At 43.5% G+C, this 27812-nt stretch overlaps 1 protein-coding gene across 1 annotated transcript in view; it reads left to right on the top strand.

Annotated features, from left to right (window-relative positions):
* The window catches only part of tbxas1 (thromboxane A synthase 1 (platelet)), a 184998-nt gene that overhangs the window by 140691 nt on the left and 16495 nt on the right, over nt 1–27812 (top strand). The window contains exon 10 of the mRNA XM_084059937.1: nt 3921–4292. Within this exon, the coding sequence (XP_083916063.1) occupies nt 3921–4292 (372 nt within the window). The remainder of the gene's footprint in view (nt 1–3920; nt 4293–27812) is intronic.

Raw genomic sequence — 27812 nt, 5'->3', positions numbered from 1 at the left:
GTTTGATGAGATTTAGACTCTCAGACCCAAGACTTAGAATATTTTGTTATCGTTGGATAAGGTTTTGTGCACAATTCCATGCTGTATTGATGTGGTACCATAGGAGAGATAACACTACTACAGGCAAACAATGATCAAAATAATAATTATTCTACATTCTCTAATTGTGTAGACTTCTTCTTCTAACTCTTGAGAGTGTAAAATGAGAGAGTAAAATGAAACCATAATTTTGCACTATCAAGAGTTAGAGATCTATAAGGGTACATTTAGCTGAGGACCACCTGGAACCCTCTCAAGGGCCACTGTTGGTCACCAGGACCAGTGGTTCCGTGGTTCCGAAACCTAAAAAATTTCAAGCACCCCCAGTTTGGTGTGTGTTAAGACACGATAACTCAGAGTGTACAAATATAACTAAATGGATCCATCAGGGTCCATTTGGTTACGGATCGTTAAGGGTCCGTTTAGTTCCTTACTATCAATCATTTAGCTGGGGACCACCTGGAATCCCCTCAAGGACATCTGGGGGTCCCCGGACCCCACTTTGAGAAGCAATAATCTAGACACAACAGTATCCAACATGACAGCCAAGTAAAAAACAATGTAATAACGGCTAGACGTTACAACTAAAGCTTCTCTGAAAACATTTGAGGAGAGAAATATGCAACGCAGCACCAGAATCTTGATCGTATTTCATCAGCGCTGGTCAGTTTGATAGTTTTGCATAAAGTTTAATTTCCAGAATTACTGATGAACCGTCCGGATCAGAAACCTCGGCGGGTCTTATCCATCATACACGCGGCCATGTCGGATGTTCTCCATAGAAAATCAATTGGATCCGTGGACTTGACATTCGTGTGTCTGTACCATCGATCATTGTGTGTCTGCCTGCCTTACTGTGTGACATCCAATGGTTGAAAAAGTAGTAAAATGATTTACTTAAGTAAAAGTATCAATACTGCAATGTTACAAGTTACAAGTTAAAGTCCGGAATTCAAAATGTACTTGAGTAAAAGTACAAAAGTATTGGTATCAAAATGCACTTAAAGTACCAAAAGTAAAAGTACAAAAATGTTTGAAAATAGATCTACAAGCTCACAACGCGTCGCGATGGGACACGTTGTGAGCTTGTAGATCGGCTATTTTCAAATAGCCATGGTATAAAATAGGGCTAAAGTGGTTAATGTATGTTTTATAATGTATCTGCAAAGTAACTAGTAACTAAGGTTTTCGAATAATTATACTGGAGTAAAAGTACAATATTTGCCTCTGAGATGTAGTGGAGTAGAAGTAAAGGTATAGACAATGGGAAAAACTCCAGTAAAGTAAAAGTACCTCACAATTGTACTTAAGTACAGTACTTGAGCAAATGTACTTAGTTACTTTACACCACTGCTGCCTGCCTCGTGTTGTTCTCCCATCAACACATTGCGAGGGGCTCTTTTTATTCAAACATTACTCGTGTGTAAAGGCCACATTACAAGCTGTCACTATGGGTGCGTTGGGAAATATTAGTCCATGGGCCAGACCAGATGTCGGTATCACTCAAGGTGGCAAAGAAGGTTACTTATCATTTTTGAGAAGCTCTACAGTATGTCTGTAGAATAGATAATATGTTGGTATGATAACCCTTCCTGAGTCCCAGCTAAATTAGTGTTATCAGCTGCAAAATGTACCCTCCCCCATCGAAAATGTGCATTTTAGACGTAGGTGCATGTCTTGGCTTTGGCTCATGTTCAGGACATATTTCAATGTTTTATATCGTTTAGAACAGGGGTCTTCAACAGGGGGTCCGGGACCCCTAGGGGGTCCTCAGAGTTACTACAGGGGGGCCGCCAAATCTTTGTGATTTTTAGATTAACCACTTCAACCAAGCATCCCTATTCTGAGGAGAACTTTAGCCAAAAATAGCAGATCTAAAAGCACACAACGCCTCGCGCTGCGAGGCGCTGTGCGCTTGTAGATCTGCTATTTTCGGCAAAGAGGTTTGATGTAGGGGAAAAAAAGAGCAGACCAAGTACAGAGTGGGTCAAGTTTACTTAGTATGGACGGTTTATGTGGTTAAAAGTCTGAACATGACACATGAACATGAATCCAACACTGATGACAGTGCTGTCAAACAAGTCTATGAAGCTATCTATGAAATCTATGAAAAGATTATATTCTATACAATATATATTGGGGGTCCCTGCTTTATCTCTCTCTCTGCCAAGGGGTCCTTGGCCTGAAAACATTGACGACCCCTGGTTTAGAATGTTTGGTATCATTTTTAAGGGGACACTTTGAGCTTTCATTCAAGCCCTTTTGAATGTGTATGACACTGAGAATCTGCTCCGATTTCAGAGTCTGCTGGTTTTGACATTACAGAGGTCTCTGAATGATATCAGTTAGTTTTAGATAAACACGATTATGACCTGTTTTGTTACACATATGCTGCATGTTGTTGAATACAGAAAAGTGCCAGGACAGCTGCGACCATCACATTTTGCAACGACACTCCATTGTTCAGAGGCTGACTTTTCGGCCAGTGTGCTCAGTGTGTGTGTGCTCTGAGCGCTCTGAATGTTCAAATGCCAACACGACCACTCTGAATGTATGATCGACCAGCGAGCACCTGGGTCACGCACCAGCGATCTCAGAGTGTATTTCCAACCCATGTATCATTAACCCATTGAGACCTGAAGCCGATTCTACATGTCTCCTAAATCTCAGTATTCTGAAAAAAACGTATGTTTCTATATCAGTGGTGCTCAATCTTTTTCATGTCAAGGACCCCCAAAATGATATGAATTTGGCCGCGGACCCCCATTCAAATATTTTGTTCCAGGGACCCCTAGAAGCAAAGATTTGAGTTACAAATGTTCTCTTTAAAAATATATATATTCAAAGATTTGCGCACATTTTCACGATTTTCCAAAAATAGCAGATCTACAAGCTCATAGCGCGGCACTCGGTGCCGCGCTATGAGCTTGTATATCTGCTATTTTTGAATAGTCAAAGTGTAAAATAATACTTTTTAGCTCAAATCTAAAAATGACACAGTTCCAGGTCTCAATGGGTTAAAGTTTGTGGCGCACACAAAAACAAATATTGGTTCTTCAGTGGTTCTTTGGAATGGTTGACGTGCTACATATAGTGTAGCAGAGTGGCTCACAACCTCAGCCTGACGGCCTGAAAGTCTAATATCTCCCCCGAGCCATAGGGAATTCCTTTTGGCTTAGTGGTTTAGATGTTGGCTTTTCACGTGGGAGACCCGGGTTTGATTCCTGGGCGTTACAGTAGCGCCACTGTCATATCAAGAACCTGTTTAGCCCCTGTTATGGTTCTTTAGAGGTTCTCCACTGGTTCTTAAGCTTAGTTTAGGCATAATATATATCTAATCAATAGCACCGTTTGACAAAGGTGCTACACCAGTTGTTGTGCTGTTCAGCACCATTTTTGCGTAGTGTGTGTTAACGTCTATCAATCCATCTAAATATAGCAGATCAACAATCTAAATATAGCAGATCAATACGCATTGCGACGCATTGTGAGCTTGTAGATCGGCTATTTTCAAATGGCCGAAATGTATATAAGGCTGAAGTGGTTAATGTATGTTTTGTAATAATAATCAAAATCTACAAACTAACTAGCAACTAAAGTTTTCAAATAAATGTAGTGTAAAAGTAAAAGTACAATATTTTCCTCGGAGATGTAGTGGAGTAGAAGTAAAAAGTATTGAAAATTGGAAATACATTAGTAAAGTAAAAGTACCTCAAAATTGTACTTAAGTTCAGTACTTAAGTAAATGTACTCAGTTACTTTCCACAACTGCAAATTAACCAAATGGACCCTTCCATTTGTCCACTCTCTGAGTTACAAATGGGCACATTAATCACTGAGGATTTTAACCGTGCGGCATGCGCCTCTTATTTCGTCCACAGAGGCGGCGGGACTTCCTCCAGTTGATGTTGGACGCGCGGGGCAGCAGGGATTGCGTGGCGCTGGAGCATTTCGACGTGGTGAACCACGCTGACGAGCTGCATCCTTCGCACAACAACCAGCACCAGCAACAGTCTGCCTCGGAGCCGGAGAGTGGCGCCGAGGCGGCGGCGTCGGCATCGCCCGCCAGGCGCCCGCCGGCGCCAAAGAGGACGATGACGGAGGAGGAGATCGTGGGCCAGGCGTTCATCTTCCTGCTGGCGGGCTACGAGACCAGCAGCAACACGCTGGCTTACGTCTGCTACCTGCTGGCACTCCACCCGCAGTGTCAGCGTCAAGTGCAGGAGGAGGTCGACCACTTCCTCACCAGACACGTGAGTTGTGTTCTTTTTCTATTGATTGATTGAATCATTTATTAGTCAGAAATGTAAACAGCACGTGGTACAGTAAGAAATCAAGGATAAAAGGACAACACAAAAAAGTCTGGTGGACTTGTTTCCATTGTGGTCCTATGTATTCAATTCATCAACATAACATCTAAAAAATTAACACAATAATACATGTCATCAAAAAATACAAAACACTATTATGCACAAAAGAGAGAAAAAGGAAAAACGACGGCAGTGAATGACGCCTCCTTTCGATGGGAATTTACATTTACCTCCCCTTGTGGTGTACTTGTACGTCAACCCACCTCACCTCACAGAAACAGACCTATAAGCCACATGGCCCAGGAGCCATTGGTTCCCAAAGCTACTTACTGTACTTAATGGCCTTTCCTCTAGCGCCAACCTAAGCCAAAAATGTCCACTCGCAAACAAGGTATCAACTAGAAAAAGTGCTCCTCGGAGCACAGGTCTCCGCCAGGTCAGGTAGGTTATTGTGGCCTCCTGGTGGTGCTATACCAGGCCAATGTGAAAAGGGTCCCATTTCTTCTTAGGCCTTTCACAGAAATCAGACACTGCATTAATGATTTGAGGCATTTTGTTCCGAAAATGTGTTTTGCTAAATTAGACCTGCTGGTGGCGCTATAACAGGCCAATGTGAAAAGGGTGGCATTTCTTCCTCGGCCTAGTGGGAATGTGCGTGCAAAATGTCACTGAAATTGCATGCTGCGTTCATGATTTGAGGCATTTTGTTCAAAACGAACCAATCTAGCAAACTTTGGAAGCCAATCTTTGGCAATCAGGATGGAATATGGGAAATCGGACAGATCCGTGTTGATCACATGACTATAGAGATACTGTGTGACAATGTGTGTGATGTTTGGACAAAATCTGTAGTAGTAGTATCAAAAAAGGTGCTTTGCACAAATCGGCCTCCTGGTGGCGCTATAACAGGCCAATTTAAAACATTTGGGCCATAGGTTCTGAATTGGCATCCAGGGAGTGTGTGTGCACAGTTTCGCAGCGACCGGGCCAACGGTGCCGGAGATTATCTGCTCACAGACAGAAGGACACACACACGGACACAAGGACACACGGACACGCGTGCAAAACATACTCTCTCGCCATGCCTTTCGGCCTGGCGGAGACAATGAGCAGATTACCATGAACCTTTGGAGTAGCGCCATCTCTAGTAGCCACTAGCATTGCTTTTTGATTTAATAAATAAAACATAATGCTTAACACGAGGGATGTTTGAAGGGTCTTGTTTTTCCAGTATGTTATCCACATCTGGGGGTGTTTTAAATGTCTGACGAGATAATCCAACTTGTTCAGATATTCAAAACTCAGTCGAATATAATGTGTGCAATTATGTGTGATAGCGCTACTTCATTTCCTCTTGACTATTAGAAGGCTGCTGCACCAGACCAAACACAAACAGAAAAAAGCTCATTAGATTATCTTGCCTACTAAGGCCCTGTGAAAGTCACAGCCTAGGAGTTTCTCTCCCTGCGGTGATGCAGTTAACTTGAGAAATGGATCCTATCTGTCCTTGTGTGAGCATTTTAATCCCTAAGCCATGCGGTAGGTTTGCCTCACCGATAAACCACATCCACCTCTGGAATGGACGGCCAGCTCACACTGTCCTCCTCCCACGCTGGTAGTAGGCTTACTGTAAATCCCTTCTTGTGACCTTTTGATAGATGCTAGTTGTACTATGCAAATATATATATGTTGGTTAGGGCTATTTGTTAACTCTTTGACTGCCAAAAATAACACATCATTTGCTCAGCCACTGCCAGTTTTCACTAACCTCATAGAATATTGATCTCCAGTATGATTGATCCCTTTAAAATACGTATCCGAAAATACGTATCCGGGGGGGGGGGGGGGGGGGGGGGGGGCGGGCTGCTGCTTTGCTTCTCTCGGAGTCAAGTGGTGACTCCCAGATTAGCGAACAGCGCCATCTAGTGGAAAACCACTGAAAATATGTAATCTCGTCATTCTCGGGCACCTTAGCAAAATATGATGAGAAATCTCGGCATTGGCAGTCAAAGAGTTAACATGTTTTTTTATTATTTAGATTTGTTTTGTTTAACCACAAATCTTTGAGATTTGCGTGTTGTTTAGACAGATGCTAGGTTTGTTGTTTACCTGTTGCACACTACTTATTTACCCTGTTGTTTGTTGACTAGGGCAGTAGTTCTCCAATTTTTTCAAGTCAAGGACCCTCAAATTGATGTGCATTTGGCCCACGGACCCTCATCCGAAAATGTTTTTAAAAAATTGCAGCTATACAAGCTTGCAGCATGGCACAAAGTGACAGGCTGTGAGCTTGTAGATCTGCTGTTTTTTGAATAGCCAACATGTGAATGGATAAAGTGGTTAAAATGATTGTAATGCTGTATTAACTAACGGTCAACAAAGTATATCTTCTTTCCCGTCATAACGGTAACTCAATAGGAGCACCCCCTGGATAAGTATACCCAGAACCATCTATACTAGGACAATGGTTCTCAAACTTCTTCAGGTCAAGGACCGCTAAATTGAAAATGTATTTGGCCACGGACCCCATCTGAAAATGTTTTGTCCCAGGGACCCCCAGAAGAGAAGATTTATGTATAAAAAAATCTAAATTGTTCCAAAACATTTTCAATATTTTTCAAAAATATCAAAAATAGCTGATGTACAAGTTTGCAGCGTGTCACGAAGCTTGTATATCTGCTATTTTTGAATAGCCATAAAATATAGCCCAGATAAAGGGGTTAAAATGATTGTGATGCACACATTTGTCTGGGGACCCCCTGGAAACCCCCTCCAAGGACCCCCTGGGGGTCCCCCGGACCCCACTTCAAGAACCACTGATCTAGGAACTCAAATTACCTTGCAGCATAACATTTGCCTTGGAGAAATACATTATGTTTCTGACTTATCAGAGCGTTACATTTTTTTCCCCGGTTCTTCATTATGCTCTGGCTCATACCCCGCATGTGATAATTGTCTCTGGCAGCTTTGTGGCTGTTGTCCATGTGTCATTAGTCCGGGCGGCGCCACCGCCGCCGATAAGCCTCCGTGGGCAGATAGTTAGTAATGTTCCACAGCAGCACCGTCATAAATAAAGGCCATTACCACTGCAGCTGCACTGCAATAACCTCATTCTAGTGCCGTTGCTTTCCCTGCCTCCTCATCCTTTATATATATATTTATATACACTGTGAGATCCTGCAGCAGGTCTGGCAGGAGTGATGCGAGCAGACAGCAGTGTTTGCCAGATTTTGTGAGAGAAGCAAGCAAGCAAGTCTAATGAAAACAAAGCCCAAAATAAGTGACTAGCAGGTCAGTCAATCTTGTTCTAGAGCAGTGGTTCTCAAACATGTTTGATTATCAAGGACCCCCAAATTAGGATTCCCCCCCCCCCCCCCGTCTGAAAATATTTTGTGCCGGGACTAGTGCCGAGTTATTAAACAGACGCAAACCCAAATAAGCAACTACACTTTAGAAAAAAAAACGCAACCCGCAGCTCGCTTTAGCTACCTCTGCGGTGCCTCTCGTGGTTCAAGTTCGCTTGAGGCGGTGCGCCTCCGTTGCGGTAAAAAAAACTGTATTTTATCGGACAAAAAACATGTCCACAGTTGTTGTAGAAGAGAGGCAGTTTCCGCGTTTGTCACAGAAGCGGGGGCGTGGTTAAAGCACAAACAGTATAGGCTTTGGTATGTTGCTTATGCGAGGCAGTGACCAGTGTTGCCAGATTCTGTGAGAGAAACAAGCAACCAGGTCTAGGAAAACCAGCCCCAAAAGAAGCGACTATGGGCCGCATGAGCACTTTAACATGTACATCATCGCTGCACAGTGCAGCAGGGCGGAGCAGCCAGCGGACCACGTGATGGGATCAAACACTGGATGGGACTGTGGTCACATGCTCTTTCATTTCATCTCCCCTCTCTGTCTGTCTGTCTGTCTGTCACACCAGCAGCATCTTCTTTCTCCTCCTCAGAGGAAGTCTAGTTTTTTGTTGCTGATCTGCACTTCTGTACGACTAGTTTGTTACACTCGGCTGTTTTCTCCCACACATCTTGTCCCTGATGTGCGTTAGAACCCGATCTGACCTCGTGTTTACCTCGTCTGTTTATTTGATCCAGAGATTCAACGTTTCAAAGCTGCTGCTGCCTCTGCTATTTTCGATATGCAACTAAAGAAGAAATCCGGCTTTAAGATCATTCATGTTAACACATCGGGTGCCAGAGGTTTATTAAAATATTATACGTTCAGTGCCTGCATTTCTTCCATCCACTTACGTTGATACGTTTCGTGCTGTAGAAGCCCCAACGTGGAAGTGCATGTAAACAAAGCGTGCGTGCGAGACGGCGGAGGGTCCTGACTAACGCCTGGAACAATAATATTTCTAACGCGATCCTCCATTGTAGAGTGATCGCCGATCGAAAACGGCTCGCTTCCACCACGTTAAAAAGAAATGGAGATATTAAGCTTTTAGTCAAGGAGTTAACATTGGAGCGGCCGACCGGAAGGATTTTTGACATGGATCCAGCCTCTTCTTCTCAGAGACTCCTTGGATGATCCCAAAGTTTCGTTAGAGCGCCCTACGTGGGCCCCATGTGGGCCCCACGTATAAAAATAAAATTGGGTCAAAAACGGTCCGGACCGTTTTCGGCACACAATGTGTTCAATATTAATTTTGAAAGATGAAATGTGTTATGCCAGTCCTCTTATAGCTCAGAACTCAGTGTTCTTAAATATGCTACTGGTCCACAGCTCAATAAAGGCTGAGAAGCGCTGCATAGAGAAATAGGTTTTATGATGCCAGGCGGCGTAGTGACTGTGCGGTCATGACCTGTGATCCATCACCTGTTACCAGGCAGGTTGGCGGTTGGTGTCTGCCAGCTCTCCTCCTCCTCTAGCTCTCCTCCTGCAGAGAGGCTGCCTGCTGTGTGACTCCCCCCAGCTTCTCCCTCAACCTCCACTCACCCGCCGTTCACACACACTCAAATCTGGAGCCTTAATATAACTTAAAGAGGTGGTGCCATGGTTTTGCACTTTTTCTGTTTTTCATGTGTCTATGAGGTTGATAGAACTTCATTAAGCCCCATGGTGGTGTTTTTATGGTGTTTTATGTCTTCTCTGACTATTTTGAGTTTCTACCTGGAGTCTGAAACCTTGAGGGTCAAACGTGCCAATAGAGAAACAGCGCTTTAGTGACATAGTAAAAACATGCCCTCCCCCTCATTATCATAACACAACAGGTATGGGCATGAGGAGGAGGAGGGACTAGGACAGGTGGGTGGTGCTAAGGTGGTGGAGGAGGTGCTAAGGTGAGAACCAGGTATAGTTAATGAACTGGAGGCGTGTCCACATAAAAACATAATTTTAACACTTTCAGTACACTTTTTTGAAAAAAATCTTCCCATAATACCTGATGATTTTATTTTAGGGGGGGGGGTCACTGAAAATCACGGCACCCCGTCTTTAAAGAGTTAGTGTGTCCGATTTACACTCTCTGATTTAAACTAACGCTGTGCAGACTGCTGCTGCTGAAAAGAGAAATTGTTCATCTAAGTGCTGCCAGACAAAGATGATAATACTAGTCCAGTTAGTGGAAAGTTCTCCATTGTCTCTCTGACTCTCTCGCTTTCTTTCTCTCTCTCTCTCTTTCTCTCTCTGATTCTTTTCCATCCTCCACTTCCCTCAGGGGTGTGTGGGGGTCCCTCATTAATTTGCCGCCTTTATCTCCCTGAATAACAGAGGGAAGGGGGCTGCTCCTGGGCTCCTCGGTGTCTCTGCAGTGAGGAGGGAGGTGCAGTCACTTTTGGGGGGGGGGTCGCGGCCGAGAAGTTTGGGAACTGGAGTTCTGTGAGTTCCGTGTCTATCATAGAGTTCCGTGTCTATCTGTCATCAGGTTCTCTAGCTCATTGGTTCTCAAAGTGGGGTCCGGGGGGGTCCGGGGTCCTTGAAGGAGTTCCAGGGGGTCCCCAGCTAAATGATAGATAGTTAGGAACCAAATTGACCCTTATGGGTCTGTAACTCAGAGAGTGTACAAATGGAACCAAATGGACCCGTTAGGGTCCATTTGGTTCCATTTGTACACTCTCAGAGTTAAATTAACATTGATTTTACTATATAAATTGGGGTCCCAGAGGTAGAAATGCCATTAAATGGGGGTCCGTAGCCTAATGCATGTCAAACTGGGGGTCCTTGAAATTGAAATGGTTGAGAATCACTGCTAGAGCCGTAAAAATCTTCTCTTATGGGGGTCCGCACCGCGGGCTAACAAGTGTAAATTTAGGGGTCCTTGACATGAAAAGGTTTGAGAACCACTGCTCTAGCTACAGTACGACAATAAACAAACGCACAAACAGTCAGACGATTGCGGTTGATTCCATTTTGGCATTGATGCGGGCAGGGTAAAAATAGTTGTGTATTTATGTAGCTTGGGACACTGTAGTAGTATTTCAACCTATCCTGTAAAGCCTAGTTCAGACCAAAGATTACTGACGAGACAATGCCACTTTAAGCCTGACTTATACTTCATTGTATTTGACGGAGCATACTTTTAGCGTTAGAACGCTGCGGAGAAAAATCACAGCGGTGTGAATTACCCTTATTGCTATATATATATATATATATAGCAACATAGGTTTTTCAGAAAACTCTTAGGATTTAGAACATTGGTTTAGAACAGTAGTTCTCAAAAATAGCAGATGTACAAGCTTGTACATCTTCTATTTTTTAACATTTTTGAAAATATATATTTTTTACACAAATCATCTCTTCTGGGGGTCCCTGGCACAAAACATTTTCAGATGGGGGTCCGCAGCTAAATATCATTGTGGGGGTCCTTAGCACGAAAAAGTTTGAGATTTAGGAGGCATTTGTAGGATCGGCCTCAGGTCTTAATGGGTTAAATTCTAGGATCATGTGATCAAACTATTTGGTGTGAGGACGGGGAGACTCTGTGTATTTGCAGTAATTAATTTGTGTCAAGGTATGAATAAACCCAGTAGTCTGAGAGAAGTGAGTGATGAATGAGGCCTATTAGAAGCAAAAAGAAAATGTGTCAAATATTCATCTAATTACTGTCTCTAAGTTGTGAGTGTCCTATGTAATTACTGTATATAATTTATAATAGTGGTGCTATTTTGGTTCTTTTATATTCTTACTTGCTTTTTTATAAACGCTTTTCTTTACAGTTGTGCAAGTCAGTCAGAGTCAGACAGACAGACAGACAGACAGACAGACAGACAGACAGACAGACAGACAGACAGACAGACAGACAGACTACAGATTCAAGTACACAATAGTTCCTTACTTAGATACATTTTAACGTTTATCTAAGTAGATTAACGTTAACCGGTATGGACCTGTTAACGTGAACCTCTCAGTACTATTTTTAAAAGACCCATCATTAGGAGTCTTTCATAAGGGAATTATTAAGGCGAGGCTATTTTAAATCTGATGTTGGTTGGTCGGTCAGTCAGTCAGTCAGTCAGTCAGTCAGTCAAAACAAAAAAAATAAGTTTTGTAAAAAGGTTAAAGCTCTATATTGTAGTAAATTGATAGTAATCATTGCTACAGAGTGTTTGTTCAATAACAGGAGTCTATCTGTCTCTCAAGCTCTAATAATAAATACATTTGCAGGTGGGTTGCCACCTGCCATCAGGAGAGAGAGTAACCACTTATTAGCTTACATTTTATAATGTTCCAGTTCCAATTTGGTCTGCTCATTTATTTGTGTCATGGCTTCCAAATTCACTTGTTTACTGTGTGAGTTCTCTCTTCTGATTGGACAAAATTGGTATCCCGATCTGAAAATGCATTTTCTGTTTACAATAGAGTGACGGGGAGACTCCCTATAGCAATGATTGCAGAATATAGCGCTATTGATCACTTATTTTAACAAAATAAAATCACTTCCCCTACCTTTAATCGTTATGCCGACTCCCAGATTCCGCTGTGTACTGTAACTGTAGCCCCTGTCACTGCTGACCCCTACTGGTTGGTCTGGGGAGGGTGTAGATGGGAGAGAGATGAAGCAGGGTTTTGTGCCAGGGACCCCCCAGAAGAGAAGATTTATGTTAAAAGATTTTTTTTTAATATTAAAATTTTCGATAATTTTCAAATATTTTCAAAAATAGCAGATGTGTACCGCTGTGAGCTTGTATATCTGCTATTTTTAAATAGCCAACACATAAATTAATAAAGTGGTTAAAATGATTCTGATGCTATGTTAACTGCTTTTTGCTGGGGACCCCCTGGAACCCCCTCCAAGGACCCACTTTGAGAACCACAGCTTTACAGGAAGTGGCAGCGCATAGCTGAAAAGTAGCTGATAAAAAAAAAAAAAGAAAGCAAAATGGCTGAATTCCTCCTGCATGCATGTGTGTTTTCTGGGCTCTCGAAGCTCTCTGACCCAAAAAACAGTAACAACTACAACAGCAACAACAGTAAAAAACACTACAGCAGCATAGCCAGAGCCTTTTACCTTTTCCTGTGTGAATTATTTATCCACATCCTGACTCGGGTAGAGCACAGGCCAGGAAAGGCCCCAGGGCTCTCATTGACAAGTTATCAAACTTCAATAAAGAACCTGCTATTTTGCTTCTCCTGTAAAATTCAATAGTTCATAAAAGACCAGGCAGGCAGAGGGATGTGTTGACAGGAAGCTAAGCTTCTTGTTTGTAACGATCTACTTCCTGCTGTGACCTCAAAGCCTGACCAACAACAACAAACAACAAACGGCATTTTGTGTGGTTCCTATTTACAGGCCCAACTTAAAGACCATACCTGTGGTCTGGCAAGTTTTGAAACATTTGACTGTGAGGCTACAAGTCTTTGTTGTCTCTTAACCACATGAACCCTAAGCATCCCTATTCTTGTAGATCAGTTATTTTTGGCAAAGAGATATGGCGTTGAGACCTAGTAGTGTTGAGAACTAGTTATTTTGAACGAATCGATCATGAACGACACATCACTACTATAGAGCCATGATGAACCCTGTCCCTGGTCAGTAATTATAAGTATAGGGGTTTAAGTGGTTATTCTTGCAATCTGATGATGGTCTAGATGTTGATCTGTCAGGTCCCTCTGCCAGTCGGCCATTACTGCAGAACATTTCTCCAAATGATTGTGGTTTGTTTGACTTTCAACTTGGTATCCTGACCTGAAAATGCATTTTCTGTCTTAATAAAGAGCTGGAGAGACACGGAGACTCCTGTTACCGAACAAACACTCTATAGCAATGAGTACTGTCAGAATATAGAGCTATTTAACACTTATTATAACCAAGGAAAACCACTTACTCTACCTTGATTTTTTCCACACGATGATGTTTAGCCAACATTGACTCAATTATTCAAGTTTGGTCATGTTCGGAGAAATGAATACAATTCTAAATGTTAAAGCCATTAAAGCTACATTCTGTTTTATGTCTCCCGACAGAGAGAGGTAAATGTAATGATGTCTGAACTACAATAAGGATGACGGTGCATCTGGTGCACCATCTGCTTCAAATAACTTTATTGACATTGTCAACCGGTAGCAGCTGTCCTACCCGACACCAAGGTCTAAATCAGTAGTTCTTCTCAAACTTTTTCCATGTCAAGCACCCCAAATTGATATTCATTTGGGCCACGGACCCCCCATCTGAAAAGGTTTTGTGGGAAACATTTTCGATATTTTTTTCAAAAATGTAAAAAGAAAATGCAGATGTTTGAGCTTAGATCAGGGGTCTTCAACAGGGGGTCCGGGACCCTTAGGGGGTCCTCAGAGCTACTATAGGGGGTCCGCCAAATCTGTGTGATAGGATTTAGTTTTTTTACATTAACCACTTGAACCCTGAAATTCCTTTTTCTGAGGGGAACATTAGCCGAAAATAGCAGATCTACAAGCTCTCAACGCGAGGCGTTGAGAGCTTGTAGATCGGCTATTTTTGGCAAAGAGGCTATAGGTGTAGAGGGAAAAAATAGCAGACTAAGTAAAAAAAAACTTCTACAATCTGAAACACAATTTTATACAATATAGAGTAGGGGGTCCCTGCTTCATCTCTCTCTCAGCTAGGGGGTCCTTGGCCTGAAAACGTTGAAGACCCCTGGCTTAGATTGTAGATCTGCCATTTTTGAATAGCCAACGTATAAATGGATAAAATGGTTAAAATGATTGTGACGCTATGTTAACTACTTTTGCTGGGGACCCCCTGGAACACCCCTAAGGACCCCCTGGGGGGGGTCCCCGGACCCCACTTTGAGAACCACTGCTCTACCGTACATACAGTACAGGATGGTTTAAAAAATAACATTTGAAATGAAATGAAAATAAGTTCCAGATTGTAGCTTTTAAAGGGGAAGATGCTCTATATTTATGTAGGATAATATATGCGAGAAGAGCTGTGAATAGACACTGATGCCAGTGTATCGACGCCAAGGAGCGGCTCATCTGATTGTATCATTTTGAACACTGTGTTATGTCAGACATACTCGGCAGCCCGCTAATTATAGGAAGTCAAAACAAGGTCTGCTACACAGTCTTCCCGCTGTCTGATACAGAATTGCAATTGGCACGTCCGTTGCAAAGCCAAAATTGAAGTCACAGTTCATCACAAAACTACGGGGTGAAGAATCACTTCAAAGTAGCCATGCAAGAGAGAAAACAACAAACAATCCTGTCTTCACTTAACCCATTAAGACCGGCAAAGCGTCTGTGTCATTTTAAGATTTATTTGGCTATTCAAAAATAGCAGATATACAAGCTCATACAGCGGCACCGAGTGCTGCGCTATGAGCTTGTAGATCTGCAATTTTTTTGAAAGATTGTGGAAAATGTGTGCAAATCTTTGAATATATATATAAAGCATTTTTTTTACTGCTTTACTATTGCTTCTGGGGGACCCTGGAACAAGATGGGGGTCCGCGGCCAAATACATATAATTTTGGGGGTCCTTGACATGGAAAAGTTGGAGCACCACTGATATACTGTAGCAACATACTGTTTTAGATATTTATTTGGCCGCAGACCCCCATCTCAAAATGTTTTGTTCCAGGGATCCTCCAGAAGCAAAGATTTGAGTTACAAATGTTCGCTTTAAAAAATATATATTCAAAGATTTGCACACATTTTCATGATAAAAATTTTAAAAAAGCAGATCTGCAATCTCATCGAGTGCCGTGCTATGAGCTTGTATATCTGCTATTTTTGAATAGCCAAAGTATAGAATATGGATAAAGTGGTTACACAGATGCGTTCCCAGTTTGAATGGGTTAATGGCTTAAAGTTGAAACATGTCACCCACGAGATGAAATAGTCATTAGTTGTGTGTGTCGGCCCAGTTAGCAGGGGTCGCGTCTCCCAACGGTTTCCTGTCAACTACTGGTAATAAAACGATCCCAGTTGGCTCGGTTACAATCCAAACATTCTCTTCCCACAGCCAGCTTGTAATATTCCCACTAAAATAGCCAGCAGTGACAAACGTTTTAAATTAGAACTTCCCTCGTGTCTTCATGCCATGTCTGATATTACTATTGTTGCATCCAGGATAGCAAATTGTGTGGCTTGTGTAATTTAGGCCTGGATCAAGTCTGTGATTTTTCGTGGGGGAATACTTGACAATCAAAGAGCGCCGCAGGGCCTCATTCAGCCGAGTCATCTCTTTGCTCTTTTTAACCACCAGTCACTTCCAATAAGTCATCTCTCTCACAGCAGTGCCATTTTGTTTCTGCTATCATCCAATTTTCAACCAAATGGCTTGATTTGTTCAAAATGTCTTTGAATGAATGAGATTAATTCCAGCTGGGGGAGAGTGATTGATTGGCTCGCGTACTGGTTAAACCTAATTTATGGTCCGACGTCGCGTGCCCGAAAATAGCCGACCTACAAGCCCACAACGCCGTTTCCCGCGGAGCGTTGTGGGCTGGTAGATCTGCTGTTTACGCCGTCGCGCGACGAAGTATGAATCGAGCTTTTATTGGATGATGGGGAGGTTGGCTCGCATGGACCGACTTTGATGCCATCGCTAGCTGGGTTTGTTGATTATTTGGCCGCGTCGTTGGCAGCCGCGTTGGTTGGTTGGTTGGCTAGCCGGCTAACTGGCCGTGCCTGAGCCGGGCCAAAATGAAACCCGGCACTTTGTGAAATGAGTACAGAGCTTCACACAGACAGCAGCAGAGCTGAGCAGGTCATTGAGAAGGACCTCTCTCTGCAAGAGTCAGCATGCAGATGGTCCAGAAAAGCAGTTTTCTGAAAAACGTATGTTTCTATATCACTGGTGCTCAATCTTTTTCATGTCAAGGACCCCCACAATTATATGTATTTGGCCACGGACCCCCATCAAAATATTTTGTTCCAGGGACCCCCAGAAGCAAAGATTTGAGTTAAAAATGTTTGTTTTAAAAATATATATATTCAAAGATTTGCACACATTTTCACGATTTTTCAAAAATAGCAGATCTACAAGCTCATAGCGCGGCACTCGGTGCCGCGCTATGAGCTTGTAGATCTGCTATTTTTGAATAGCCCAAAATGTAAAATAATGCTTTTTAGCTCAAATCTAAAAATGACACAGTTCCAGGTCTTAAAGGGTTAAGTTTGATCATACTACAGCGTCACACAAAAGCATCAAAACTATTAGATCCAGGCCCGGAACGGTTTGCGTAGCGGTCCGGGCACCTATAGGCTCATTGCAGTCTGACAGCGCGTCGCGAGTTCGAGTCCCGATCCCGGGTGACCTTTGCTGCATGTCACTCCCTGTCTCTCTCCCCATTCCTGTCTATGTACTGTAAACCAGGGGTCTTCAACAGGGTGTCTGGGACCCCTACGGGGTCCTCAGAGTTACTACAGGGGGTCCGCTAAATCTATGTGAGAACATTTTCTCTCTCTTTTCGTATTTTTTTTTACATTAACCACTTGAACCCCAGCATCGCTACTATGGGGGGAACATTCACTGAAAATAGCCGATCTACATTACAAGCTGACAAATCTTTAAAAAAAGTTTAGTTGCAGATCCACAAGCTCGAAACACGGTGCGAAGCGACACGTTTTGAGCTTGTAGATCTGCTACTTTTGCTATTTTTTTTATTAGAATCCTGAAAATGAACAGTTTTGGACATGAGGTTTCCGACAGAGACGATATAGAGAGAGAGAGGGAGGGGGGAGAGAGAGAGAGCTGGCTAAAGGGAAAACAGGAACTGGCGGAGGAGTGGAGTGGATCATTGGAGTGACACTGAAACATAACCTCCCACTGTGTGGCGGCGGGAGAGAAGCCACAGAGAATGTGGACGAGGTTTTATATAAATCGGGAAAGTTAGCGAATAAACCGACGGAAACGAGAGGAGAAAAAAAAACATTTTTTGATTTCTTTTGACGATGAACCTTTTTGAAAGCTCAGATCTTTCTTTCTTTTTTCATTTGGCTGAAAGCTTTGTTGCTACACCACTTTTCACAGATGGCAGCCTCGTGTGTGTGTGTGTGTGTGTGTGTGTGTGTGTGTGTGTGTGTGTGCGTGTGTGTGTGTGTGTGCGTGTGCGTGTGCGTGTGTGTGTGTGTGTGTGTGTGTGTGTGTGTGTGTGTGTGTGTGTGTGCGCGTGCGTGGAAGAGTGGAGAGCGGGCACGTTATTTTGAGCAGCAAACGTGTGTGTGTGTGTGTGTGTGTTTGTATTACTATACTTGCGAGGACCAAGTATAGTAGAATGCGAAGAAATAGACATTGTGAGGACCGTTTTCCTGGTCCTCACAATGCAAATGGTTGTTTTATAGTAAAAAAAACATTTTTAGAGATATGTTTACAATTAGAAAAACATTCAGGTTAGGATTAGACATTTAGAGGTTAGGTTTCGCTGCGTCACGCTGCGACGCGTTGTGAGCTTATAGATCGGCTGTTTTTCGGCTTTAGGATTACGGTTAAAAATGGCAAATACTTTTTTTATAATAACATGGCTGTCCTAAAGTGTTGATGTCCTCACAAGTATAGTAATACAAACGTGTGTGTGTGTGTGTGTGTGTGTGTGTGTGTGTGTGTGTGTGTGTGTGTGTGTGTGTGTGTGTGTGTGTGTGTGTGTGCGTGCGTGCTCCAATCCCTGTTGGTCACGGTGAATGGACCATCCTCGCTGCTCTGACGCTCTCCGATCGTCTTCGTCATCAAGAAAAGACAAGAGAGAGAGAGAGGTGGGAGAGAGAGAGAGGGGGAGAGAGAGAGAGAGAGAGAGAGAGAGAGAGAGAGAGAGAGAGAGCATAAGAGACAGTAGAGAGCAGCAGGACACAGACAGCAGACTGAGAGCTGTAGTTGATCCCTGAAGTGGTGCAGCAGGCTTAACATGGCCTCTGTCAGGCGGAGACCTCGTATGTCCAAAACCCTCTCACTCTCACTTCAATTTGTTTTTCTAAAATTGCAAAAAAAACAATAGCCGATCTACGAGCTTGTAGATCCGCTATTTTTTGCAACTTTCGCGTTACACTGTAGTATGACGATGAAGTTGGGCAGGGGTCAACGTTTTCAGGCCAAGGACCCCCTAGCTGAGAGAGAGATGAAGCAGGGACCCCCTCTATGTTGTATAAAATTGTGTTTCCGATTTTTTTTTTGTTTACTTGGTCTGCTCTTTTTTCCCCTCTACACCAAACACCTCTTTGCCAAAAATAGCCGATCTACAAGCTCACAACGCCTCGCGCTGCGAGGCGCTGTGAGCTTGTAGATCTGCTATTTTTGGCTAAAGTTCTCCTCAGAAAAGGGATGCTAGGGTTCAAGTGGTTAATGTAAAAAGGAAAATCCTATCACACAAAGATTTGGCGGACCCCCTATAGTAACTCTGAGGACCCCCTAGGGGTCCCGGACCCCCTGTTGAAGACCCCTGAAGTAGGGAATTAATATACGGGGGGAAAAAAACATGAAAAGTTGAAATATGGAGATAGGAGGTTTCTCTTTGCAGCAGCCGAAGCATCCAGGATGACGCGGTGTGTTGGTTTAGCCCCGCCGTGCCAGGCAGGGATATTTCTGTCCATCCCTTTGGTCATGGTTGGTGGGGAGGTCATCCTTACCAGTGGTGGAAAAGTAACTTAACCCATTAAGACCTGAGTCCGACTCTACAAATGTTTTTGGAAACAGTTTTTAGAAAAAAAACGTATGTTGCTATATATATATATATATAGGTCCTCAAACGTTTTCACGTCAAGAACCCCCAAACATATTTGTATTTGGCCGCCGACCCGCATCTCAAAATATTTTGTTCCAGTAAAGATTTGAGTAAGTAAAACATTTGCTTTGTCGAAAATGTTTACGAATTAAAGAAAATAGCAGATCTACAAGATCATAGCGTGGCACAAAGCCACAGGCTCTCTAGTCCTGGAAAGTTACCATGGTACTGTATAATAGAAACCATTGTTCTCGCATTAATACAAAAAAATTAGATCTTCTTTGAAATGACCAAACCCGCCTACCGATGATGTCACTGGTAGGCGACATTGTTCAATTCAGAACACAATTGATTGATTGATCATAACATGACATCACAATCATTTCAACCACTTTAACCATATTTTTATTCTTTGACCAATCAAAAATAGCTGATATACAAGCTCATAGCGCGTCACTTTGTGCCACGCTGGGAGCTTGTGCATCTGCTCTTTTTGCAGATTCTTCAAAAAGTTCTTTACACAAATCTTCTCTTCTGGGGGTCCCTGGCACTAAACATTTTCAAATGGGGGTCCTCGGTCAAATATATATCAATTTGGGGGTCCTTGGCATGAGAACCACTGCTTGTAAAAGTTGAAAGCGTGTTATATAGCTGTGTGTGGCTTCCCCCCCCCCCCCCCCCTTCTCATTAATGCTGGAGCTGTTGCAATCTGGTGGCCTTGTCCTCATCCTGTGGTATATTGGTTTATTCTGGTTTCTGGTGTACACAAAAGCATTTTTGTGTAGTTGCTCTCAGCTGATGGGCCATCATGGTGCTATAGGGGAGTATAGGGGTACAAAAGTTGATGAAACTAATGGATTTAATCGATTAATAAAACAAATGAAAAAAGAATTACGACAAAGTATAAAATATGGCTTAAGTGGTTAGTCGCAGGGACCCCCCCCCCCCCCCCCATACTAGCGTCATGTCCACAGCTGGTGTACTTTTACATCAAAGCTGCCTCACACTAAGGAAACAGGAGAGAGGCTCCTGGCCTATGGACCTCAGGGCTCAGCAAGGCTCACTTAATTGGTAATCATACCAACGATTTAGTCCAGTTGGAATTTTGATATATTTGATACATACTTTGATATTGTTGCTGTCGGGTAGAAATCTCTGATCTCCACATTTTTACTTTTTGTGTTTTTTTCGTTAATTAATGCCCTACTTGATTGCGATATATATATATATTAAAACTAATCAAATAATCAAGAAGCTTTTTTTAGGGGATAATTTATTTGATCTAAATACTAATCGATAGAATAATCGCCATCAATAATAATCATTATTGTTGCAGCCCTCACGGTACAGTAGGTCTTGAAGTGGAAGCTAGATCTATTAGTCTGACTTAGTTTATGGTCTGTGTGTGTGTGTGTGTGTGTGTGTGTGTGTGTGTGTGTGTGTGTGTGTGTGTGTGTGTGTGTGTGTGTGTGTGTGTGTGTGTGTGTGTGTGTGTGTGTGTGTGTGTGTGTGTGTGTGTGTGTGTGTGTTACTATACTTGCGAGGACCAAGTATAGTAGAATTTGAAGAATTTTTTTTTTTTTTTTTTAGAGATACGTTTACAATTAGAAAAACATTCAGGTCAGGATTAGACATTTAGGTGTCTTAGAGGTTAGGTTTAGGGATTGGAATTAGAGTTCAACATGATTTATACTTAGTTGCGCGCCAGTGTCGTGCACCGAAAAATAGCCGATCTATAAGCTCACAACGTGTCGCAGCGCGACGCGTTGTGGGCTTGTAGATCTGCTGTTAAAAATGGCAAAATATATATATTTTTAAATGACATTCATAAAATGGCTGTCCTAAAGTGTTGATGTCCTGTGTGTGTGTGTGTGTGTGTGTGTGTGTGTGTGTGTGTGTGTGTGTGTGTGTGTGTGTGTGTGTGTGTGTGTGTGTGTGTGTGTGTGTGTGTGTGTGTGTGTGTGTGTGTGTGTGTGTGCGCGCGTGTGCGTGTGCGTGCGCGTACGTGCGTGCGTGCGTGCGTGCGTGCACTCGGGAGGACCGGACAATTTACAGCCTAATGACAAGAACAGTGCACAGATGGAGATGTCAGATGTGTGCTGCGTCTCGGTTCAAGGCGCTCTGAAAAAAGCCAGCCTTGTCTTAAACAGCCGTAAACAGAATGTTGAGTTATTCAGCCGTGGTTTCCCTGACTGATATGTGGTTGAATGTCAACAGCTGCCGTACAGGGCAGACGTTAGATAAGCCCCCCCCCCTCTCTCCTCTCCAACCAAGCCATGGGAAGTCCACACACACACACACACACACACACACACACACACACACACACACACACACACACACACACACACACACACACACACACACACACACACACACACACACACACACACACACATTGGTATTACTATAATTGTGAGGACATAAAAAGCCTAATTCTAACTACACATAATGGACACACACCCACACAACACAGCTGAACCAATGGGGTTCCCTCTCTTCAGTCATTAAATACTATATTCAGCTGGGCTAATGATGGAGAGATGTCCAGCTCTCTTGTTCTCTGTGTGTGTGTGTGTGTGTGTGTGTGTGTGTGTGTGTGTGCGTGCGTGCGTGCGTGCGCGCGGGTGTGCGTGTGTGTGTGTTTGTGTCAAGCATGGATGAACACAGTCGTTCTTCTTGCCACAACGATGGCCCTCTGCTGTCCCTGACTGTCACGCTATCTGGTATCTTGACTCTCTAGCTGTCGCCCAACAGCTTATAAACCTGTGGATGCAGACTCATCCTACATAGCGGACCATTCTCTGATAGCACCGCCCGCTACGCTAGTGTCCGCTATGAAGAGACATACAGCCAGCCAGGGACCAACACACAACACAATCAGGGGAAGCCGGCAGGGCAGATTGTGCCCTATGTTGCTGCACTAGTGACACCTACTGGTTGGCCTTGGCCAGGGCGCCTCTTCAGTGGGGGAAGGGGAGCACTGGTGCTATTTCATCACATACAGTAAATCAGTGGTTCTCAAACTTTTTAATTTCAAAGACTCCCATAACTCTGAGAGTGTACAAATGGAACCAAATGGACACTGGTTCCACTTGGTTCCATTTCTACAATCCCAGAGTTACAGACAGGGTCCATTTGGAACCCCACTGACAGGAGAACCACTGACATAAATAACAATGGTGAAACTAGTATAATTTGTCAACACTCAACCTAAAAATTTGAGAGGTCAAGTTTACTAAATATTGAATATTGAAAACACAACACTGATGATAGCGTTTTCAAACAAGTCTGTGAAGCTATGAAATCTATGAAAGAGTTTAATCTGCAACACAATTGTATACAGCTAGAGGTGCGGGTCGCTACGCGACCCTTCCGTCTAGTCGCTGGCGCGAGGCTCTCGTGTAGTAGGCTGTAGAGGTTTTCGACACGCAAACCAAAAGCGAGAGCAACAGCAGTGTTTGTTTCGAGACGCAAACCGAAAACGAAAGCAAACTGAGAGACGGACACATGTCACCCGTTCATCTATCTATGTATTCACACAGGCTCTTGCAGGACCAGAATGTGCGGCACAGATTGATGAAGCAGCCCGCTCAGCCCAGCGAGACGGCGTTCGCTGCGTTCAACCCTCCCAAAGAGTCAGACAGACAGTATTTGGATGGGGGGCGGGGTTGCCGGGGTTGCCATGTCCAGGAGTTGTAAGCGTGAAGTGGCGTGTAATTGCTTAGGGAAAGTGCGTCGACGCATGCGCAGTGCTGATGCAACTTACATACAGACGCACAAACATTCTGGCGCATGACTGTAGATTCCAATTGTAAGGTAGATATGTAGTGGGGATCCCTGCTTCATCTCTCTCTCAGCTAAGGGGTCCTTGGCCTTAAAAAACGTTGAAGACCCCTGCTCTAGAGTCTACACTAGAAACCGCCAAAAATAACCAAGCTCACAACCCGTCGCGTGTGCGAGGTGTTATGAGTTTGTGTAGATCTTTTAATGTGAACAAAAGTCACCCTAGAATAGCGACGCTAGGGGTTCAAGTGTTTGTTTTAGATCAAGCAGCTCTATCTGTGTGATCTGGGATCACACACGGGGATCCTTTGGGGGCAGACAGAGTCATTATAATGTGTTTGGAAAGCAGAAGCAACGTTCAGCACTAACAGCGGATCAGTCAGTGAGAGCAGCACAGTTCCCTTCTCTCTAGTTCCCCTTGCAGTCTACAGACCAGCCCTTTATCTATATAACACTATTATCTCTCTCTAAATGGTAAAACGGTGCATGTATCCAAGGCATCCGGGTGCCGCGCTACAAGCTTGTTGATCTGCTATTTTTTGAAAAATCGTGAACATCTTTGAATATATATATTTTTAAAGCAAACATTTTAACTCAAATCTTTGCTTCTGGGGATTCTACAAATGTCTTCTAAATCCTAACAGTTTTTTTTACAAAACTTATGTTGCTATAATATCAGTGGTTCTCAAACTTCTTTCGTGTCAAGGACCCCCAAAATTATATGTATTTGGCCGCAGATCCCTATCTCAAAATATGTTGTTCCAGGGACCCCCAGAAGCACAAATCGGAGTTAAAAATGTTCGCTTTAAAACATATACTGTATATATATTTAAAACAATAGCAGCTCATAGCGTGGCACTTGTACAGTAGGCCTATATCTGCTACTTTTTTAATAGACAAAATAAATCTTAAAATGACACAAATGCGTTCCCGGTCTTAATAGATTAGAATGAAGTAGTGGATAGGAGCTCAAAATGTGTCAATGTTTTCGGGGGTTTTTTTCAAACACTTTACCCAACCCTGAATAGTTCAGAAAAAGCAACTAGGACCGTTCATTTATTATTAATTATTTATTATCCAGGTCCATTACTGCGTCCGTCCCATTGGCAGGTCCCCAGATTGTATGAATGTGCGTCTGTGAGGCCGTTCTGAAGACGTCAGCTGTCTCCGGCTCGCACGGTAATTGAAATGGTAATTCTTCTGTGCCGCGAGGAGAAGAAGAGGCCTCATGTTCCGCCACGGATCCCAGGCGCTGTCGATGGATAACGAGAATCAAACCCGCCAGATTTCACCGGTCGGCTCGCTTACTGCGCGGTCCTCTGAAATAGGGCCGCTGGGGAGGCGCGGTGCGCACAGAATATACACACACACACACACACACACACACACACACACACACACACACACACACGCACACACACACACACACACACGTACACACACACACACACACACACACACACACACACACACACACACACACACACACACACACACACACACACACACACACACACACACACACACACATATACAAGCTCATATGAGCTTGTAGATCTGCTATTTTTGAATAGCCAAAGAAATCTAAAATGACACAGATACTTCCCCGGATTGAATGTGTTTAAGCTATAACTAGGCTAAGTTTGAACTTAGTGTGAGGTGGTGCAACTGGCCCCTGGTCTCCAGTCCCTCTGGGGGACCATGCTGCTTTGTTTGTGCCCTTCCTCCTCTGGGACACACAGACAGGACCGTCCGTCCCCTGGCCTGTTTGGCACATAAAAGCTGATAGGCTTCTATGTGCAAATGTGCTGTAGGTACTTGTACGCCAGCCAGCCAGGTAGCTTTGTGTGTTCTTTTTGACATTCAAATCATGATCTTAATTGCTTTGCATTGTGGGGGGGGTGGCTTCCCATCCCACGCCTGCAGAATGATGGCTTTAAGGTTTGGCCGGATAGTGAACCTTAACCGCCCAAACCACCCTGACCAGAGGTTTACATGCTCTCTCTCTCTCTCTCTCTCTCTCTCTCTCTCTCTCTCTCTCTCTCTCTCTCTCTCTCCAGTCTGGCTCGCTGCCAGATGATAAGAACACAATCAATCCCCCTTCCAACACCTTCAGCAATTAGTCAAACTAATTAACAATTTGGCGGTCAGAATAATTACCTCAAGTAGAACAGAGCGGCAGGCAGAATGTTGTATCCCCCCCCCTTCTATTTGTTCTGCCATTCTGTTCTCTGGTGTTTTCTCTGGGGGTTTTTGAGAGGACTTTGTTTTTCAAGTGGAGGCGAGAACGTAACTTTTAACCGATAAAGCGTCCTTGTCATCACGCCGCCTTCAGATACCTGCACGTTCTTCTGGTGTTGTGGGACGTGCTGCGTCACCGCCACTGAGAGTGCTGGAGACAATCTAAGTACATGTACTGAAGTACTGTACACATTTTAGGTACTTTTGCTTTGCTCGGGGGGTTGTGTGGGAGGAAGGAAGGCAAAGGCAGGCATCACCTGGGTGAAGGGAGACAGCCGGGACAAAAGAGCTCTCAGACCCAGAGAGACAATTAAAGCACTCGTGGAATAAGAAGGGCCGCCACACACAGCTGACATGATTGTTTTCACCGTGTGTGTAAGGCCAATTGATGCTTGGAGCGACCTTCGTCGCGTGACAGTGTTGCAGGGCCGAAAACAACAAGCTCCAAGCTCAAGCTAAAACAAAAACCTACAAGCTCACGGTGCATCGCATCCGCGAGCTTGTAGGTCGGTTGTTTTCGGCGTGCAACGGAGCATAAATTAGTCTAAATTGGCTTGTTCTTTTTTTCTGAATCAAATGGGGCTGCTGGGTAATGAATGGATAGAATGAGAGAATGAGGGATTGAAGCAGAAATAAGGACACACGGGCACTTACGAAGGCTGATAAGAGATCGAGCTGCAAGCTCCAAGCCGAGCTTTCTTTCCTTTTTTCCCCACCACTTTCTTTCACTTTTTTCAGACCGCTTTTAATGAATGTCATTTCACACAGGAGAGAGAGGTTGATATTAAGCGGCACGACGACGGCTCCATAATGGGGCCCCAGCCTCCCTTTGAGTTTGCCAAGCGCTCCTTCTTTGAACGTTCGCCAGGCATATTCAAGTAGACTCGTGTTGAAATCATCGCGCGATGATGTGGCTTTTTTAGAAGGCTATTTTGACGCGTTCTTACGTGGTTCACGGAGTGTTTGTTTTCGAGGTGATGGCAGTTGGTGAAGGCAGGGGCGTCGGAGACTTCGTTAGTTTTTCCTCGACTGTGTCTCTCTCCCGCGCGCAATTACCAGACATCAAACCTCAGACAGGTTTTTTTTTTCGCTCTTGTCATTATTATTAGGATAGGACCTGTAATTATGCAGAGGTTTGTCCTGTCAAAGGATAAAGGGAGAGTGGGCACCTGAGAAGTCTGGGAAACCTCGATGTGAAATTGGCAAAAAATATATATAAATCTAAATGTGGAAAAGTAAAGGTGGAAAATGGTTTGAAATAATGTAAAGCAGTGGTTCTCAAACTGTTTCATGTCAAGGACCCCCAAATTGACACTTATTAGCCCGCGGACCCCCATTTTAAAAGATATGCCAGGGACCCCCATAAGAGAAGATTTGTTTTACAGCTCTAGCAGTGATTCTCAACCATTTTGATTTCAAGGATCCCCAGTTTGACATACATTAGAGGCTACGGACCCCCATTTAATGGCATTTCTATCTCTGGGACCCCAATTTATATTGTAAAATCAATTATAATTGAACTCTGAGAGTGTACAAATGGAACCAAATGGACCCGTTAGGGTCCATTTGGTTCCATTTGTACACTCTCAGAGTTACAGACCCATAAGGGTCCATTTGGTTCCTAACTATCCATAATTTAGCTGGGGACCCCCTGGAACTCCCTCAAGGACCCCTGGGGGTCCCCGGACCCCACTTTGAGAACCAATGATGTAAAGTAGCCTATATATAATGTGATCATGCACAGTGCAACATTACCAGACCTAAAGTTACCCTTCAACTTATTGTTTTTTTTATGCCATAATGACTGGCTATCCACTGGTTTGGTAGCAATTTGTAGCACATATTAGGCCTAAAAATGTCAAATGTCCAAACATGGTCAAATCATGTATTCTGTACCTTATGTCAGACCATTTTCCAAAGCATATAAATGGGAGAACACTTTAGTAAAAGTTGGGTCTATAATGCATTATAATCACATTTACTAGAAAGAAATTTCCTACGAAAATTTAAGTGTGCCTGCGTTGGCTGGGGGTTTTGTCGCCGTGGTACCGCGAAACGGCAAAAAAAGTAATGCGGTAAGTGGGCCGGTCGTCCCGCACGTTTTGATGTATACATTGGCGGGGCCGTGTCAACCGTGTGGGAGGAGTAGCGTTTTGATCCCCTCGGGCGGCCAAAAAAGTAAAGAAAAAAACAGCAAAATAATGTTTCAAAAATTAATAAAAATTAAACCGAAAGTCAAAAAAGAAAAATTAAAAAATAGAAGAATTGAAGGTAAAAATGAGCATCTAAAACAATGTTTGCCAAAAATGTAATAATTAGTAAAAATATATAAACAATTACTCAAATGGTTTTAAGT

The sequence above is a fragment of the Gymnoscopelus microlampas genome (assembly GCF_963454915.1).
Source record: "Gymnoscopelus microlampas genome assembly, chromosome: 6".
Classification (NCBI taxonomy): Eukaryota; Metazoa; Chordata; class Actinopteri; order Myctophiformes; family Myctophidae; genus Gymnoscopelus; species Gymnoscopelus microlampas.
This window is presented reverse-complemented; position numbering and strand designations above follow the sequence as displayed.